Source organism: Arvicola amphibius, chromosome 8, assembly GCF_903992535.2.
Source record: "Arvicola amphibius chromosome 8, mArvAmp1.2, whole genome shotgun sequence".
NCBI lineage: Eukaryota > Metazoa > Chordata > Mammalia > Rodentia > Cricetidae > Arvicola > Arvicola amphibius.
This window is the reverse complement of record NC_052054.1, coordinates 7,830,318-7,850,836: the sequence shown is the minus strand read 5'-3', so window position 1 is coordinate 7,850,836 and position 20,519 is coordinate 7,830,318. Positions and strand designations below refer to the sequence as shown.

The window sequence follows — 20,519 nt, the reverse complement described above, 5'->3', positions numbered from 1 at the left end:
TAATAAATACCCACACATATAAAAATTTTTAGAAAAGGATTGAGACTGGTAAAATGGACAAAAACCAAACAGCATTAACTTGGCACTATTAGTTTTTATTACTAAAATGCTCATGGGTATTTTAAAAACAAAAAGTAAAACAAGAAGAAAGATACAATGATATGCTGCCTGCAAGAAACTCACGTCACTATCAAAGGTACATGTAGACCGCAACTGAAGGAACAGGATCACAAGCATCGTGCAGAGGGAGTGCTGAACAGCTGTATTTATACCAGGTGAGATAAATTTTAAGTCATAAAAGGCCAAAAGGCCACTGTTGAAGATCAACCAAAACAAGAAATAAGTACTGTAAATTCAGAACATGTGCACCCATTGTTGGAACACTCAAGTGTACAAAGCAAACACTGTCCGGTCTAAAGGTTGAGGTTGACTCCAGACAGTAATAGATCGGAACTTCAACTCCCCACTTTGGACCACCTAAACAGAACCAAACAAAAACAGTCCATGAAGAAACACTGAAATTAAAATACACTATCGATCACATAGAGGTCCATTTACACTCAGAGAGTATTTCATACAATAGCTGAAAATGCCAACATACAAAAAAAATGTTCAAGTAGCTGGAGAGATGGCCCAGGGCACTGACTGCTCCTACAGGTAGCTGAGTTCGATTCCCAGCACCCATGTGGTGGCTCACCAGCATCTATAACTGCAGTTCCTGGGAACTGGATGCTCTCTTTGGGCCTTTGCAGGGGCACTTGCACTCACACAGGTATACACACACACATAGATAAATAATAAAATGTATTTTTTTAAAAAAGGACAGATCATATGTTAGGCATAAAATATGCTACAACCTGGTGTGGCCGTGCAGACCTGTAACCCTAGCACTCAGAAGCTGAGGCAGAAAGATGTCAAACTGAAGGCTAGTGTTGGACATACAGCAAGACCCTGTGTGAAAGCTTAGCCAAAAACAAAGAAGGGCCGATGAGTTTGAATACATTGCAGCCATATCATAAATCTTCTCTAGTAACAATGCAATAAAACTGGAACTCAACAAGAACTTTAGAAATGATATAAACTCAAGGGAGTTGAGTGGCATGACCTTGGGCCAATGAAATTGCTCACCATGAAAAAAGAGCAGCTTGGAGCACTGGCTATGCCAGTGAGGTGCCAGAGTTGAGGCCCCAGAACACACAAAAGAAAGCCAGTCAGTGGGACCTACCCAGAATTCTACAGTGAGCCAGGAAGCTGGGACCGGAGAAACTCAGGGAAGCTCAATCACAAGCAGGAGTGCACTAGAAGCAGCAAGAAGCAAGACAGACCCTGTCTCAAGGAGGAAGAAAGCTGACTCCCACCGCCCGCCATAGCTAGAGCACACCCATACAACCAAGAACAATAAATAAACGTATTTTTAAAAAGAAGAGCATGCCCTTGAACAATCAATAAGTCGATGAAGAAATCAAAAAGAAAATTCAAAATTGCTTGAAACAAGTAAAAGTGGAAACACAACAAAGTAAACCCTTCCGGGATGAATCCAAAGCTGAACCAAGAGGGAAAGCGTACAGAAACAAGCACCTGCATCAGATATGGAGGGACAACTCAGGTGAAGAATGCAATGATACAAACCAGGGAGCTAGAAAAACAAGAACAAAACAAACCTAAGCTTAACAGAAGAGAAGTAACAGATCAGAGAAGACATAAACAAAATGAAGAGAATAGGAAAAATGAAACAGAACTGGGTTTGTTTTACAAACAAAACACAGGGTTAACTACCCTAACTGAGCAAAACAGAGAAGACAAAAATAATTAAAAGCAGGGAGGAAAAAATGAGACACTAAAATGGCTGCAACAGAAACAAAAGGTCACAGGGATTGCTATGAAGAACTAGATGCCAACAACTTGGATGACCTAGAAGAAACGGCTAAATTCCTGGTACATATAACGTACTAAAAGTGAACCATACAAACACAGAAAACCTGAAAAAAAAACAATGAACTGCAACAGAGAACCTGACAGAAGTCTCCTGAGGAGGAAAATTCTGGGAACAAACACTTCACTGTGGAATTTACCAAGCTTTTAAAGAACTGACACTGTCCATTCTCAGATTACAAAGGAAAACAAAACAAAAAAACCAAAATAGAAGAAACCCTTCCATATTTATTCATATTTATTCTATCAAGCCAGCACTCTTGTAACACCAAAATTAGACAATGACATTGAAAACTAAAAAAAAAAAAAAAAAAAAAAAACACCAGAAACGAATCTGATGGGATCTTGTGGTCTCTGTGGACATTTATACTCACATGCACATATGTACACACAGACATGCACACACTGGAAGATAATAAAGTTTACAAGTTTAGACTATAAAGTTGGACATTGTAACATGATGTGGGATTCCCCTCTGTATGCTGTGAATATGTTTTATTACCACTGGTTAATAAAGAAGCTGTTTTGGGCCTATGGTAGGGCAGAATATAGCCAGGTGGGAAATCTGAACAGAGACATAGAGAGAGATTAGGCAGAGTTAGGGAGATGCCAGAAGGAGAAATACGCCAGAACCTTACCCGGTAGGACACAGCCTCATGGTAATATACAGATTAATAGAAATGGGTTCATTTAAGATGTAGGAGTTAGTTAATAAGAAGCCTGAGTTAATAGACTAACAAGTGCTGCAATTAATACAGTTTTCTGTGAGATTATTTGGGTCGGAGCTGCCAGGAAACAAACAGTCTCTGCCTACAGTAAGTAACACATGGCTAGAATCCCAATATTCAAAAGTCAGGGAAGGAAGATTATCAAGTTCAAAACTATTTTAACTATAATAGTGGCACCCTGTCTCAAAATCAAAAAAATGAAATAAAAAACTCCAATAGAGAACTTACTGTTTAAAGCAGGATGTTTAAGTATAACCTTGTTTGCTTTGGAAAGATAATAGTTTTGTCTCTTGGCCATAATCTAAGGCTACAGAGATAGTTTCATTGCTTGGCTTGACCAACAAGGCCCACATTTTGAATATATTTTCAGCCACATATATAACTGATAATGAAACAGTATTTTCTAGTTTAAGGAACAATATAGCTCAGTGTTTATCAGCAACAAAATTCACCACTACATGTTGCAATATACTGCCGCCTTGCTTTCAATTGTGGAAGCTCTGGCCAAATGAGTTATGCTTCAACCAGCTAAGCATAAACACACACACAAACATGTGCGCACACATGAGTACACACACACACACACACAAAGATGAAAGAAAGCTAAGCATGTTTGATGTTTTCTATGAACATCAGTTTCCTGGCTAATACTGTATTCCAATTATCTGCTAACCTTTGTTCTCAACTTGACTAAATCTGGAATCAACTAAAAACTCAAGCAGTTGGGCACACCTTTAAGGGATTTTTTTTGTTGTTATTTGAATCTTTTGAAATAGAAGGACCCACCTTAGATCCAGGTCTTTTGAGGAGGAAAGACCCATCCTAAATCTGGCCACATTTCTCAATGGCACCTTACATAAAGAACATGGAAGAAGGAAGCTTTTGCTCTTTGCTTGCTTGCCCTCCTTCTCGCTGGCAAGTTCATCTATCCTGCTGCTGAGGCGTTCCTTCACTAGCATCAGAGCCTCAAGCCTGCTTTATGGGGAGTCTGACATATCCTGAAGACCAGCTGAGACAGCCCATCTCATAAAACGGACAACTACTGGATTCTTGAACCTTCCATTGAGAGACAGGCTGTGAGGTCCCACAGATGTGAGCCTGTCCCACCCTGGCTGGAGGTCAGAGAGTTTGAGCTTATTTTTGCTCTTTCAAAACAGAAACTCTGACCTAGGATGTGGTTACTTGGTGTTTTGGACATTAAGATGGCCCATAGAGGGGGATCTGCTTCAGCCTGACCAAAGGTCAGAGGATTCAGCCTATTCCTGCTCCTTCATTTTAAAACAGGAGGTTTGACATAGGAAGTAACTGTCTATAGGATACTTGTGTCTAAGGTGTATTCGCTACATATCCTGCCCAAAACATCAAAATGTTTTACCCAGGAAATAATGGCTTGATATCTCAAGTATTGAAACAAGTAACTATTTTTGTTATACTTTGTGTCACGTTAAAGAGTCTTTCACCTTCTTCCCCTGTTTTGTATTGGGATATGAAAGCATACGAAAATTAAACTTGGACAAATTCAGTATCAGCATCCACTAAGTTGCCCTCCTGGTACTCGCCTATGTCTGTGTTTCTCTCATATCTCTGTTCCTCCTACCTAACGTTTCTAATCCTCACGCCCCTACCCTGGAATGCACGAACCTGTCATGGCTAGACTGCTAGAGAAGTTACCCCAAAGTATGGCTTACAACAATAGCCGTTATTAGATTAGCTGGCCGACAGACTGTAAGCCACTCAGATAAGCCGTGTGTGTGTGTGTGTGTGTGTGTGTGTGTGTGTGTGTGTGTGTGCGCGCGCGCGCGCGCGCGCATGTGACCTATTAGAATGAATGCTTACATATAAATACTCATTCTACCAGTTCTTTTCCTCTAGAGAGCCTGACTAACACGACCACCGTGCAGTTAATGGGAACTAGCACAGGGTGCTTGGGTGTAGAGTCAAGTTCATCCCTTTTTTTTCTCTTACATCATCCCATAACAAATTGGGGATTTCAATGTTTTGTCTCTTACAACGCCACATACGTCTATGATGATCACAAAATAAGGAAAAAACAAAAGCAAGAAAGAGAGCAATATGGTATGTTGGCATCTAGTTTCTAAAGATCCATGTATACTTGACTCGCAGCACTGCAAACCAAGGCTGTGACCCAGAGAGAGCCCACCGCTCTCGGGTGCACGCCAGCCATAGATTAATTCCATTTTCATCCGGATAACTAAGCAGAAATGGACCCCTCACTTCTGAGGAGGAAAGCGGGAGAAGCGGCTATGGAAGGTACATTTGCCGTTCCCAGTTCGCCCTTCGGCTGCTCAGCTTTGTTTGCGCTACTGGCATTTCTCACGGGCAGGATAATTTTTGTAGAGTGGGGGAAGAATGGGCATTTCAAATCTAAAGCAACCAAGAGCAAGACACAGCAGCCCAGCCTAGCGTGCCAGCCTAGTGGAATGCCTGTGAGGAACCAGAAGCCAAGCATCCCATCTTGGGGAGGAAGGAAGCGCGAAGGGTACGGATCTTACGGCTGGAGACGCAGTAGCACAGTCTGCCGTTGATCTTGCGGAACAGCTGCTTGTTGATGGGCCAGAGGACCAGTGTGCACAGTTGGATGGCGTTGACGATGAGCCCCGAGGCGATGAACACATAGCAGAAGACCAGGTGGCACAGAAACTGGGACTTCAGCAGCCCAACGAGGTCCATGACGTGGGAGAATTCTCAAAGTAGAGAAATGTGGATGGTGAGATAGTTCCAAAAGTGAGAGAGAGCCGGGGCTCAAGAAAGCAGCTGAAACACAGGAATGTTATATATTAGCAGAAGCATGGTGAACTTTATATTAGAGAACAGGAAAAGCAGACGCCAGAAGGTAAAAGCTGACTCATTTCTGTCTAGTAGGCATCGCTATGGCATTGCTTCCCGTTTGTCGGTCTAGGCCCTATTAGGGCCAGCCGTGTTCCCGTTAATTCTCCCAGCAGCCTCTGGGGTCAGGAACCAGACCTGGAAAAATGAAGCGACTAGATCAAGATCATTCAAGTTGCTATTCAAACAGCAGCCACGGTGGCATGGAGTCCCAGACTCACACTGAGTGGCCCCTGCTTGGGCCTCACTCAGGCAACACAGGCCTGCCCATCCCTTCCCCATTTCCTTCTGCTTGCTTTCCTACTGACCTCACCTCACCACTCCTGCTGGCTGGACTTCCCAGAATTCAAGATTACTCTGGATGACATTAGGGGGACACAGCTGGGCTTGTCTCTACCCTCAAGAGCCTTAGACTAGTTCACAGTGGACAACTCAATAACCCATAAGTTGTCTGCTATCCTGATTGGGGTTTCATTTAACTCCTAGTATCTTAGGCCAATCCTCAGTGTATGGTTATAATGTATATATGTAATTTGTACGGGTATATGGCACCCACCCCATAAGATTTGTTAAATCAGAAAATAACTCTGCCAGCACAGAGAGTCCGGACGTGTAATGCCATTAAGCAGTCTCCAGGTCTGGAACAAAAAGGATAAAATGACCTCACAGTTCGGCCTTGGAAAAAAAGGGTGGAGGCAGGCTCACTTCTCCTAGGAGCCAAGATGACTTCAGACTTCCAAGGAAGCCTCACGCTTTAGAAAAAACTTCCTCACAGTTGGCAGAGGTTAGAATTGCTAACTTGTTATCATGCAAAGATGACCGATCTGTAAATAGTCACATCTATTAACTTAGCATGACCACCGATCTGTATATGTTCACATCTGTTAGCTTAGCATGGTGACCAATATGTAGATATTAACATCTGTTAGCTTAGCATGATGACTGATCTGTAGATGTTCACATCTATTAGTTTAGCATGATGACCAATCTATAGATGTTCACATATGTTAGCTTAGCACGATGACCAATTTGTAGATATTAACATCTGTTAGCTTAGCACGGTGACCAATATGTAGATGTTCACATCTGTTAGCTTAGCATGACCACCAATCTGTAGATGCTCAACATCTGTTAGCTTAGCATGACCACCGATCTGTAGATATTCACATCTGTTAGCTTAGCATGACCACCGATCTGTAGATATTCACATCTGTTAGCTTAGCATGACCACTGATCTGTAGATGATCACATCTGTTAGCTTAGCATGACCACCGATCTGTAGATATTCACATCTGTTAGTTTATCCTAGATGCCCAGGAATATCATGAGTTCAGGCTTTTGTTTTCAGACAGGGTCTCATGTACCTCAGGATGACCTCAATGACCTTGAACTCCTGACCCTCTTGCTTCCACCTCCTGAATGCTGAGATCACGGGTGTGTGCTATACACCAGATTCATGTGGTTCTGGGGATGAAACCCAGGGCTTAAGGCAAGCCTAGGCAAGGACTCTACCAACTGAACCATTTTTCAGAGCAAGGAAAGGGGCAGTTCTAGGCTCGGTGACCTCCATGAAGTCATGGCAATTGGTAGCTGATTTTAGGGCTTCAGTCTTTCCTGCACCTGTCTAGGCTGTTCTGCCCATGGGCTGCGAGGAGGGCGCTCTCCCGACTTGTCAGGGCCCGTATGCCCCAACATAGAAACTATTTTCCCTTAACTGGACTGGTATGGAGGTGCGAGGAATAACGAGACACAGTTCACACAGCCATCTCGGAAGGGCATCTCAGGCTACATCCATTCCTGAAGATCTACCCGCGTTTATTATACAAAACACCTTTTATCCCCCAGGTAAACCAGTGGATACTCATTAATATTCTCTTTCCAGGGGACTGGAGGGGTGGGGGGCTAGCAAAACACCTGCAACTTAAGTCACCAGCTTTGGAAACAACATCTCTCCCCAGGCGATCTACATTTTAACAAAGGAGAAGGAGCCATACATCCTGGCCTTTGTTAGGTGGCTAGCTTGTTTGGCAGAATTGCAGCTGCCTTGGAAATTAAGTATGGCCAGAGCGCCTGCCTGTAAATATTTTGTATGAAATATGGGCCCACACCGACTCAAGATTTCTCTGTGCAGCAGCTCACACAGTCCCCCAAGGGCAAAAGACAGGGCGGCCTGCAGCGAAGTTCCAAGTCACAAAGGACACTCAAGTGGGGAGATAGAAGCAAGGACTCAGTCTTGGGTCATTTGCACTGACTTTAAGAGGGTCTTGACAATGAGGAAGGGCACAAGAAGAATGCTGGTTCATCCTAAAGATTTCAGGGAAGGCACCTGCAATCCTGTGCAACTCCCACACCTTTCCAGAAGGAGAGAAATGTACGGGGAGAGCAGGTCCAATTCCTTAGCAGTTAGCTGGGCCTAGCAGACATGGCCCGTCCTGTGTCACAGGCCCAAACTCTGGCTATAGGTATGAGTATGGGTATAGGTATAGGTATAGACTTGGGGTTTCTCTGGGTAGCTTGGATTTGAAGTTGTGATCTACCATGGCTACTCCATTTTAATCAAAATTCCAAGGGAGATAATGTTTCTTGGCTCTTTGGAACTTAATTTGACTTCCACAGTCCAGATAAGGTTTGTCCACCAAAGGTTGATGCTTTAGATGCTTGGTGACAGTGCTTTATCACAGCAATAGAAATCCTAACTAAGACAACCAAAAGCCAGGGAGAAGCAAGCAGCATGCTCTAGAACCTCCAGAACAGAAAATTAGGTAAATCTTTTTTTCTTGAGACATCATCCAGGTTCTAGTATTTGGTTATAGAGATGCATCAGAACCTAACTGAAAAACAAAAGCAAAATAAGTCAGGGTGTCCCCTGAAGAACAGAGGGAGAGGGAGAGAGGGAGAGGGAGAGGGAGAGGGAGAGAGACAGAGACAGAACACTAAATCATTAGAGAGGTATCGGGTATGTCTGGTGTAGAAAAGATGATATGAATTTTAATCCCAGATAAAGTCTGGGGAACCTGCCATTCTGAATTAAAAAGAACTTTCTCTCCTAATGTGGCAACTAGCCAATTTCACATCAGGCTGAGAAAAGATGGTATAAATATCTGAGCGAAGATGAAAATAGCTAGAGAGAAAATACTGTAAGATCCTTTGCCTGTTTTTCTTTCCACTTGGAAGTCCTTAGACTTTGTGGAAAAGCACCTCAGCAAAGCCACTTAGACAGTCTGTGATCAGACGAGGCAAGAGTGGGACAGAATTGTACACTACTTCTGAGAAGATCCAGACGATAACCTATGGGATTCAGAGAGCAACCCTAACAATGAAGTTGTATGTAAGTTATAACTTTGTAAAGACGCAATGATCAACACAGTGACGGTGGCTAAACCTCTTCAGCCATCAGTTTCCCCATGTATGAACCAGCATGAGGCAGTTGAGAGAGATGATAGATAAAAGATAAATAGATAGGACAGATAGATAGACATTTAGGTAGATAACAGATTCATAGTAAGGTAATAACTTATAGATGATATAGGGGATAGGTAGATTGATAGGTCATTGATCAATAATAGATTTACAAATAGATGATAGATTCATAGGTAGTAGTAGATAAATGATAGGCGATAGAGGGTAGAGAGGTAAATAGATATATAGATGATAGGTAATAGACATAGATGATGCATAATAAGTGATAGATGATAGACAGACAGAAATAGAACTCACCTCTACTCTATGATCAATCCACAACCATCTACTAATAGTGCCTTAACTGGCAGGAGAGTTGTGGCTTAGTTCTGTGATTTACTGTTTTTTTTCTGCCAAAAGAATGACACCTGTCCTGCGAGACAGAGACTGACTGATCCCTATCCCAGCTCTCGGAGGTTGATGTGGCTATTGACAAACATGCAGGGTGAGGGGAGGCACCCACATGTCTGTGAGGGAGGAAGAACATGCTGCCTACTAACTGAGACGAAAGGAGAGATCATCCACCTGTCAGTAACAAGGGAATCCTGGAATATGAAGGAGTTGGGACTACGGAGAACCCAAGTTCCACAGTGTGCACAGGGCACCATGGCACGGGGCACTGTAAACCAGTGATCCTGGAAGCCTAGACACAAATCCAAGCTTGGCCATTTCTCTACGTTCCTCTCTGTGAAATCAGAGCGGCTCTGTCTAACCCAGGCAGTTCTGAGGGTGAGAAGAATAGCATGTCTGATAGACTAGCATGATGCCTGCAACATAGAAGTTCTCTCACTTCCAATAAAGCAAGGAGGAAGCAGCAAGGGGAAGCTGTGGGCTGTGGGTAGACTCTTCCTCCTCTTAGATCCTCCATCCATCTTACTTAGATGTTGGCGTCTCCTCGGTGTGTTCTCAATGCAGGTCATGATGCCCGTTCTCCATGCTTTCTTTCTCATCTATGCTTCCTGGTAGGGTCTTAGGATGGAAGATGATGCACCTCAGACTCTAATGACCAGGCTGGTAAGACAGCTCCATAGTCAAGAGCACTTGATGTTCCTACAGAGGACGTGGGTTCAAGTCCCAGCGCACACATGGTGGCTCTCAAACATGTGTAACTCCCATTCTAGAGATTCTGATGCCCTCTTTCTGGCTTCTGCAGGCACTGTGTGCACATCACATCACATCACACACACACACACACACAGACAAAACACCCACATAAAAGAAAAAATAAATAAAATTTTGTACAATTCACATGACTTTATCTCCTTTGTCAACTGATAATCGGACATTAAAGTGCAAACCAGCGGAAGCCACCAACTCGTTGGATCCCTTAGGTAGCACATCTAGCATGGAGTTTACAGACACTGAGCTACACAGGTACACACGCATGCACATGGCCTTCATAGTCTTGACATGTTATGGATGCTTAAGCAGACAGAAGAGTTTGAACTGTACCCTTCTCTAGACAGAGACAGAGGAGAAGCAAACAGGACACCTACACCTCAGTCTCACCCAGGATCTGCAGCTAGGAAGAAAGCATGAGGACAACCACCCTCCCACAACCCATCATCTGTCTGTCTGTCTGTCTATTGCACATGTTATAGCACTATCACCTATCCTCTATCTATATCTACCTATCTACCATCTATCATCTGTCTATTGCACATTATAGTGCTATCTATCTAATCTATCATCTATCCATCTATCTATCTATCTATCTATCTATCTATCTATCTATCATCTACGTAATCTATCCATCACTCATGCTATAGCACCCAATTAGGTCAGGTGCTTAGAGAGGCCAAACCTCTTCCTGTGTACTAAGCAAATCAACTTGGTTGGACAATAATGGGGCATGCCTTTAATCTCAGCACTTGGGAGACAAAAACGGGCCGATCTTTAATGAATTCAAGACCAGCCTGGTCTCCACAGAAAGTCACAGAGAAACTCTGTCTCAAAAAACAAACAAACAAAAAAGAATTGTTGAACGTTCCATGCCAGCTCAGCACCAGCAGTACCATCACCTGAGGACCTTAGAGACTCCATATCCAGAGCACTGTACAAGATGCACAAAAAGAGAACGAGGAAGCTGAAGCTCAAACAAAGCTCATTTGTTTTTTACTATAATGCTCCATTCTGAAGGAATGAGGCACAGAGGGACTCATGGCTTCCATGGGAGCACAAACTCACTTGTCCTCTTTGCAATTTAAGCACATGCAGGGCCCTCAATATCTTCATACTACTTGATCGATCGGACCAGCCCCTGGTGATCCATCTCAAGGAGAAGGTGAACTGTCCTGCAACAGATTTGTAGTGGGAAGGATACATTTTCACTGTGATACAAAATGACAAAGGGTACAAAGTTACACAGAATTACAATTCTGAAATAACTGGAGCAAGAACACCAAAGGCCCAGCCAGAATGTCAACAGTAGATATCTTAGTACACATACACAATGCATCCCACATGTACATGCATTCACACACTATAGGAATGTACACATCAAACACATACTTGTCCACATATAGCACACATCCCACATATGTGCGTACACTCACCTCTACATATATGCATATCATACTTGTGCATGCCAGCCTGCCTGGAGCCTGGCCCCAGTTGCCTACCTCAGGAAGAATGGACAAAGGTAAGTTACCAAGTCAATTCCAAACCCTTCCACAACACCGCCTGCAGAAAAAGTCCTCAAGGAGGCCCGAGGGACCAGATAAATGAAAGCAAGCGCAGCTTCAGCGGCTAGCAATGGCAGAAGCAGCTAAAGTGGGGTCAGTTGACAAATTCTGTTTCTAGGCCAGTGTTGGTGGCCTGTGGGGCAGAGAACAGCCAGGGGCAATGCGGAGGGGAGTGGCGCCATCCTGGGAGGAATTAGTGAAGTCGTTTTGGGGTACAGAGCATTCTGGTTACTGGACGCACGTCAGCTGGAGGAGTTTAGCCATTCTCCCCAGAGATGGCAAGGAGTCTGCAACCCCAAGTGGGCTGGCTTGTCCTGACAAACAGGCTAGGTTCAGGTTTTAGAATCTCTGCAACACTGTTGGCCTAAGGCCAAAAAAATGACACAGAGAAAGTGTTCTAGACTGAATTTTAACCGTCTACAGGACCATCTTGAACCAAAATATTCTTCAATTAAAATACCATCATTGTCTAATGGTTTGGCAGACTCTTACATAAAAGTAGCTTGTTTTAAAATTTCATAGAATAGGACACTGTCCAAATCCTCTGTATGGTACATGATGTCCATTAAAGAATGCCAAACCATGGAGCCCATAAATCACTCTGGGCTTCATTCTGTCCTCTAATGAACAGCCCTTCACCCTTCTCCAGGATTTAGCTACAGGACGATAAAAACACAGGACACAGAAAATATACATCTTTGTGATGTGGGATTCCCCCCTATATGCTGTGAATACCATTGGTTAATAAAGAATCTGTTTTGGGCCTATGATAGGGTAGAGCATAGCTAGGCGGGGAAACTAAACTGAATGCTGGGGGAAAAAAAGGCAGAGTTAGGGAGACACCATGTAGCCACCGCCAGGGACAAATGAGCCAGACCTTGCTGGTAAGCCACAGCCATGTGGCGATACACAGATTAATAGAAATGGGTTAAATTAAGATGTAAGAGATAGCCAATAAGAAGCTAGAGCTAATAGGCCAAGCAGTGATTTAAATAATATGGTTTCTGTGTGATTATTTCGGGTCTAAGCAGCCCGCCTACAGCATCTTTGTTTATATTTAATAGTTCTGAGATGCTTACAGGAATAAGGCAAATATAAAGAGCTTTATATTCAAAGAAAAGAAAACTCAGAAAAACTGATAACAGGAGAAACATAGAGACAGAAAGATTATCTTTCTTTCTCTGATGGGGACACGGGGGTCAGGATCTGAATATGCAGGTGGAGGTCAGAGGATGAGTCAGTGAGATGATTCTCCATCCTGTACTCGGGTCTGGGGATGCGAGGGTTGGGCAGACTTTTTTATGACAGCACCTTCATCTGTTGGACTGCCCCCGGGACCCTGTCTTTCTTCCTTCCTTTCTATCTTTTTCCTTGAAAAGGGCCTCACACTGAGCTCGGGAACTCACTAAGTAGTCTTCGTGTCTCTGCCTCCCTGGCACGGGGATTACAGCTGTGAGCCCCCAAGGCAGGTAAGGGAAGTGTGTTGAACATTTGCTGGGTCTTTGGAAGCTTGGACTTGTATGAGACAAGAGCTCTCAGACTGAAACATCCCAGGTTCTCTGATGAAGTCAGACCCCTACCACAAATGTGTCACATTCTCTCATGGTCACACGAAGTCACGAGGGGAAAAGCATCCTCTGACTGCACGAGCAAACAGATGTCCATAGCCCAGCTAAGGGGAAAAGTTTAAATGGAAGGTCGAGGCAGGGCCAGATGTGGACCAGGCCTCCTGGTGTCAATCACTGTGACATTCCCTGTAAGACAAGAGGCCCTAGATGGGCAGCTTCACCATGAACTTCTTCAGCCTCACAGGACTGCTTCAGATTCTCATCACTGGTCCCATGTCTGAGGTAGGGTGATGGTGAATTGAGCAGTCCTTTGGCGGTCCCAGAGCATCCCAGAGGTGCCCTTCTTCCAAGCAGGATGTTCATGATCTTAGACCCTAACCCTGCTCTCCCCACCTCCCTGAGGGCTGGGTGCTCACAGGTGCTGACCACCATGTTTTCACACAGCCTGCAGAGTCTGGTTGGCTGGTCTCATTGCCAACAGCTATTTTAAAAGATGCTCAGTAGAAATAATATAACATGTGTATAACGGGTGTACGGTGTTGAGTGCCTGCAGAAGCCAGAGGTCCCTCAAAAAGTCCCCGCCTCATTTCCTCAGATAGGATCTTGTACTGAACCTGAAAGCCCTGCTTAACTAGACTGACTGGCCAGTGAGACCCTGAGGGTCTCCCTTCTCCACCCTCCTGGAGCTGGGGTTACAGGCACGTGCTGTATGCCCCCCTTTTGATATGGGCACCAAACATAAGGTCCTTATGTTTGAACAACAAACATCTTACCTACTGAGCCATCTCCCAAGTCTGGACTGTGTATTATTAGAGTTTGCTGAGTCCAATAAAAACTGGAGAAAAAAAAATATAGTAAGTTCCTACAACACTAAAACCCAAACCTATAATGCAAAAAGGAAAATTCGCCTTCTAAATGGATGACCCTCTCCGTGTCCCCCTGCTTTGCATGAGACAGTTTCAGTCACTAAATGAAACATTCCAGACACGGGAGGGGAACAGCAAATGCTAAACGGAAACTGGATGTTGCTGTGATCTTCATCATCGTGACAACCGCCATCTGGTAGGGGCCTTAGCTGATGGGGCATAAGCCTATGGTGGCGGCACATGGAGGCAGAGGAACAGGAGAGGTAGCCACACCCTCCACTGGAGCCATCGAAGTGGGGAAATGACTGACCACCCCACTTCTGCGCCTAGAGAGGTAGACGTGAAGGAAATGGTATTGCTATTTGACACTGGAAACTGAGAACTTTATTCCCTACACCAAATACTTCCTGGTCTACTCCTGCCGTCATTGGCCAGGGCCAGCAGCCTTGCTGGTGGCCACTGCTGCCCTTCTCACATTGTCCTCAACGGAGCTGCAGATAGACACATCAGTGGAGTGCCCCATCTGAACTGTGTGACCTTGAACACGCAGTGTCTGTCTAGCCAGTCATCAGCGAACCTCGGGTTTTTTTTTTTTTTTTTTTTTTTTTTTTTGGTTTTTCGAGACAGGGTTTCCCTGTAGTTTCTAGAGCCTGTCCTGGAGCTAGCTCTTGTACACCAGGCTGGCCTCGAACTCAGAGATCCGCCTGCCTCTGCCTCCCGAGTGATGGGATTAAAGGCGTGCGCCACCACCGCCCGGCCGAACCTCGGGTTTTATACTACTTTAATGGAGCTACAATCATCAGCATTCTTGATAGAGAGCCCCAAGTGCAACCACAAACCCTACCCTCTGCCTTCACCCCTGCTATAGGTGGCTCTCCCTCTCCTGCTCCACCTATGCTTCCCTACATCCCCCAATATCTTCATTATAGGATAAGCATTTCTCTGAAAACCTAAATACAAAGTTTTATGCACAAAAGTTATTAAAATTATTATCTAAGATCACCTTCAGGTTATGTATGTAAAGAACATGAAATACACATGGATTTCAAGTTTAGTCTTGGGTCCAACGCCTGACACATCTCATGATGTATGCACAAATATTTCTAAAATCAAAAAAAAACAAAACATAAATTCAAAACTCAGGTCTCAACCATTTCAACCATGGGATTTTCAACTCAGAAGATCTTTTTTTCTTTTTTTTAAATATTAATTTATTTATTATATATACAATATTCTGTCTGTGTGTATGTCTGCAGGCCAGAAGAGGGCACCAGACCTCATTACAGATGGTTGTGAGCCACCATGTGGTTGCCGGGAACTGAACTAGGAACCTTTGGAAGAGTAGGCCATGCTCTTAACCACTGAGCCATCTCTCCAGCCCCCAGAAGATTTTTTCTTACCAACTTTTCTTCTGTGCCTCTGGTCATCAGTTTGAATTAGTCAGATTTTTCTTCATCTTGTCCTGAAATTAGGACTTAGGAAAAATTTCAAAACTTTGTTGGGAATTACCTTGAAGTTATTTTATCATCTAGCATTTTCCTTTTTTAAAAAATGGTTTATTTTATATGTGTATGGGTGTTGTGCCTGCATGCATGACTATGAATTACATGTACCTGATATCCAGAGGCCAGAAGGTGTTGGATGCCTTGGAACTGGAGTTACAAACAGTTGTGAGCAGCTATGTGGGTGCTGGGAATCAAACCTGGTTATTCTGCAAGGGCAGCCAGTGCTCTTAAATGCTGAACCATGTCTCTAGACCAGTACTCCCATTCTTAATGACTATGGGGAAAGGCATCAACCATAATCGTTTCGGTCCTCTGTGATCTTTGACTAGATTCCAGCAAGGTGAAACGCAGCCACATCCTGCTGCCCTGTGATAGACGGGCAGGCTGGACACTATGGGGAGACAACTCCAGTCACCAGCGGCAGCCAAACCAGTCCTCTTCATACCTTGAAAGGGGGTAGGACGGCACATTGCCTGCTGTTCTGGTCCCATCCACCCAGCCTGTCTGGGCCAATGGCTCCATTAGGACTCCATCTCACACAGGATATATTATCTGTGGCCACCTGCCATGGCTGGAAACCAACAGAGACGGTAAACCATATAGACAGGGGTCCAGCTTCCAGCCCTGTGGAGGTTACTGGGTCGTAGATAAATTCTCTCAGACCTAAAGTGAGAGGAACCACAGCTCAGAGGCCAATAACAACGCCACACAAGAAGGAGACACTCAACAAACCAACGAGCTTTGAGAAAAGTCATTAAGAAGAGATGTACTTTGTATTGCCATGGTTACCTGACAGCCTAGAAACGGGGCTCTCTATGGTGGGATAAGTAAGTGCAAAAGGAGAAGGATCCCTACAGTCAGAACGTGTGAGGCTGACTCTTGAGTACCTTTGCCAAATCTCAGCTTCCTCATCTGTCTCCAAAAAAAATCACTGACCTCCCCATGTCCCGACTCTCCCATGGGCCCAGGATGGGCAGAAACCCTGTGGACAGACTACAGACCGTGTTATAGGCGCTGGTTTCATGGCCCAGAAAATGTAGATGTGGGCACTTATCCACACGCCCTGCACCCTCGTGTTCGTGCTTGTGGAAGTGAACATGCATCTGTGTACTGATACTTTGTGTTTTAATAAATAAAGCTTGCCTGAAGATCAGAGTTAAGATCAGAGCTAAGCCACTAGAGGCCAGGCAGTGTTGGCTCACACCTTTAATCCTAGAACTTGGGAGACAGACGCAGAGGAATCTGTTAGTTCAAGACTGCATGAGATTGAATCCATCTTAAGAAGATCAGAGCTCACACAAAGGTGCTCTCAGCACTTGGGATTATACGCCTTTAACCCCGGCACTAGAGAGTTGGAGACAGGAGTGATATGGCTGGGCAGAGAGGGGTCTATAAGGCAGGAGGAGCACGCAGTCGAGACAGTCAGTCTGAGGATGCAGTCTGAAGACAGGATCACCCATCCCTTCAGCATGAGCATTGGTAGACGTAAAAGAACTCTTTAGTAGCTGGCCGCTCTGCTTCTCTCTGATCTTCAGCATTAACCCCCATATCTGACTCTGGGTTTTTATTGTTAATACCAATTAGAATTCATGCTACACATTTGTACTTGGGGTGGTAGACACCTAGACCAAGAGTCCAAGGAAAGTGTGGTAATGGGGCCATGGTGCCACAAGAACTTGTTTTCGGTGCTGACCCAGGGACATTCCACCCAGAAAAGGCTGGCTGGGGCAAACAGGCATTTCTTTCCCTTCTGCATCTCAGATACCGGCAGCTGGGCTCTTCTTTGTCCTTGTCCCTATTTGTGAGGTGCCCTTGACTCCTGAATTCTTGGAGAGACTGCCTATGCCAATCTTCCTTTTTTGGTAAGGACAGTGGAATCAGTGAGCGATCAATGTAACTACCTTTGAAAAATATTTTTGCTTTGATTTTCATACCGGGATGTCAAACCAACCCAGGCCATTTCCCCCAAGTAGACGCAACCGCAATGGGCCTGGAGAGTCGCGCTAGGACGCGGATGCACTTAGGTGCCTCTCTGACATGAATCATTTATTGGAGACAGAAGTGCTGGCGGTGAGTGACCAAAATAAGCTGACTTACAGTACCCTTGTTTCTCGACAGCCTTGAAACTCAGCTGTAAGCACATCAAAGCACTCAAGTCTGAAGGATGCTTTCGGGGTCACTGCGGACTCGCTGTTCCTCGAAAAGCCTCATTAATATTAACGGAGATGACGATGCATGAAGCAAGGCCTTCACACTCCTTGTCTTGTCTTCAGTCCTACGGTTCCGGAGCTGCACAGACTTTCACAAAGTGGTGATGGCATACCAGATTCTAGGCAGAGCCCAGGATGGGATTCCTAAGTCATACACTCAGTTACTCATTCATTGATAATTTTGTTCATTCACTAGGTTGTCTGTCTTTGGAGTTCATTCATTATTAAGTTGAAAAATTTATTGATACAGATGTATGAAACATCCTGATAGAAGTCATTATTTTGTATGCTAACTTTAAAATCAGTAAAACCAAAAAATTCATCGCTTGGGGTCCCAAAGATGGAGCAGTTGGTAAAGGAACTTGCCACTAAAGTCAGACAACCCAAGTTTGATCCTGGGACCTGGTGTGGAAAGACCTTCTGTATCTGTGCCGCTTTCATTGGTTAATGAATAAAGAATGCTTGGGCCTATGACAGGGCAGGATAGAGCAAGGCAGGAATTCCAAGCAGAGGTAGAGGAGAAAAGAAGGCAGAGTCAGGGAGATGCCATGTAGCTCATGATGATGCCTGGATTAATAGAGATGGGTTAATTTAAGATGTAAGAGTTCGCTAGAAATATGCATAAGCTAATAGGCCAAGCAGTGTTTTAATTAATACAGTTTCTATGTGATTATTTTGGGCCTGGGTGGCTGGGAAAAAAACAAGAAGTCCCCACCTACAGGGACCCACATGGCAGAATGGAGCCACTTCTGCAAGTGTCCTTTGACCTCTACATGTGCCATATGGTGTTCCTCTATGTAATGTACACACACTAATCGTAATTTAAGGTTTTTTTTTTAATTGATTGTTTCGCGTTTGGGAGGTCACTTTATACATGTATTACATTAGACTTGTGATTCTAATGGGTCTTTCCTAGATGTTGTATCTAATGATGTAATACAATTAACAGGTTATACAGCAGTCGGGAGAGACTACCACCCCTTACCCCTCTCACAGAACACACAGGTCCTCAATAAACATTGATTGGATCTCAATTTCTAGATGATGTAATGTAATTAAATTTCCAGGCTGATGGCTGTGAATTCCCAAAGAACCTGAAAGGAACAGCAGGAGCAGATGGACCTTCCCTCCTTTGCTACTGGAGCGAGCACAGAGCAGGGGCCTCATCATGGCGCCTGCTTCCAAAGGCCAGACAAACCTACAGGATTGCCACCCAACACGCTGCACCCCACAGGTGGCACAAAGAGCCTCTTCATGGCAATGCTGCAAAAGTACCAAGCCATCTCTCAAACAGACTCAAATGTCACAAGAAAGCAAATGAGCTACCTAAGCCCCAGATACTAGATGGAGGAGCTCACAGGTGACAGACTTGTCCTTTTAGAAAGGAGTTTTCCATTAAAATACAAACAGATCTGGTAAAAACAGGATTCTGAACTATCTGTATGAGTTATTTATCAGTCATAGGGTCATGAATGCTTTGAAATTATTCCCATTATTATAGTAATTCACACACACTAGGAAAAAGCTCAAAGGTGGAGAATACAAATATATCAGGGACACTCTAATCTCCTTTTCTTCTAGTTTTTAGTACATCACAGAAGGCTTTGCTTTGTTCTTGCTTAACTCACTGCAGGGGGGACTTTTTTAGCTTTTAATCATGGTTACAATCTTGTTGTAAGCAATTTCAGTGTTCTTTCTTTAATCCTAATATGTAACTGTTCATGTGGCAATGTAACTATCCATGTAGCAGGCATGCTAGGCTATGGGAATCCCTACCTCTCTGCTTTGTGTTGTATAATTAAGCTTTTCTTCTTGTTCCCTTTCTTTTATAAGACAGAGTTTTGCGTCGGAGCCCAGGGTGACCTGAGGCTCACTGTGTAGCCCAGGCTTGCCTTGAACTCTGGGGGAGCCTCCTGCTTCAGTCCTGAACTACAAGACTACACCTCCACACCTACCTTTGTTTTGTTTTTGTTTTTCTTTTCAAGAATAAATAATGAAGTGGTCGACATTGTGGAAAAAGCTTTAGTAATTAAAAACGAGATGCAAGTTTTAAGGTATAAAGAATTAGGGTGTTTACGATGGTGCTGGTCGGAAGGTTAGCAGTTACATTATCATAAATAGTAATTCAACAGTGTTCACTGGGCACAGTTCTGTTCTTTGAGACAGATCTCCAAATGTAGTCCAGGCTGGCCCTGAACTCTGGCTCTTCGTGTTCACTTATCTCTTGCCTCCTCTGGCAGAAGCAGGAGGATCTCTGTGAGCTTGAGGCCAGCCTGGTCTACAGAGTTCCAGGACAGCCAGGGGTACAAAGAGAGAGACTGTCTCAAAAACAAAAACCCAGCTCTTTGTATGTTAAACAACCTCTGACCTACAACATTTAAAGTGAGCATTTTTTTTCTCAGTTAGCTGTTATTTGGGGCTTTGGGAGGGTTTGCCCCACTGTGAAATAAGACTGGGGGTGCCTGTCACCATGTTTAAGCACAGGCAACTCTTCTTTCTACCTTCCCCCCTCAGCCTGCAGAAAATGAGTGAATGCTTCCTTTTCTAATCTGCTCTTTCCACTTAACGCTGATTTCTGCTCTTTGTCACACCCCCAGTTCCAGTTGTTTTAATGTTTATTTTCCTTTTCCTTTTGTATGTGCGTGCGTGCGTGCCTGCGTGCGTTTTACACATGTATGGACACACGTGCATGTGAGATCTGAAGTTGGTGTTGGGAGTTA

At 44.1% G+C, this 20,519-nt stretch overlaps 1 protein-coding gene across 1 annotated transcript in view; it reads right to left on the bottom strand.

Moving 5' to 3' along the window:
• Nucleotides 1–20,519, bottom strand: part of Agpat4 (1-acylglycerol-3-phosphate O-acyltransferase 4) — a 102,161-nt gene that overhangs the window by 66,161 nt on the left and 15,481 nt on the right. The window contains exon 2 of the mRNA XM_038340337.1: nucleotides 5,174–5,435. Within this exon, the coding sequence (XP_038196265.1) occupies nucleotides 5,174–5,351 (178 nt within the window). The 5' untranslated portion in view covers nucleotides 5,352–5,435. The remainder of the gene's footprint in view (nucleotides 1–5,173; nucleotides 5,436–20,519) is intronic.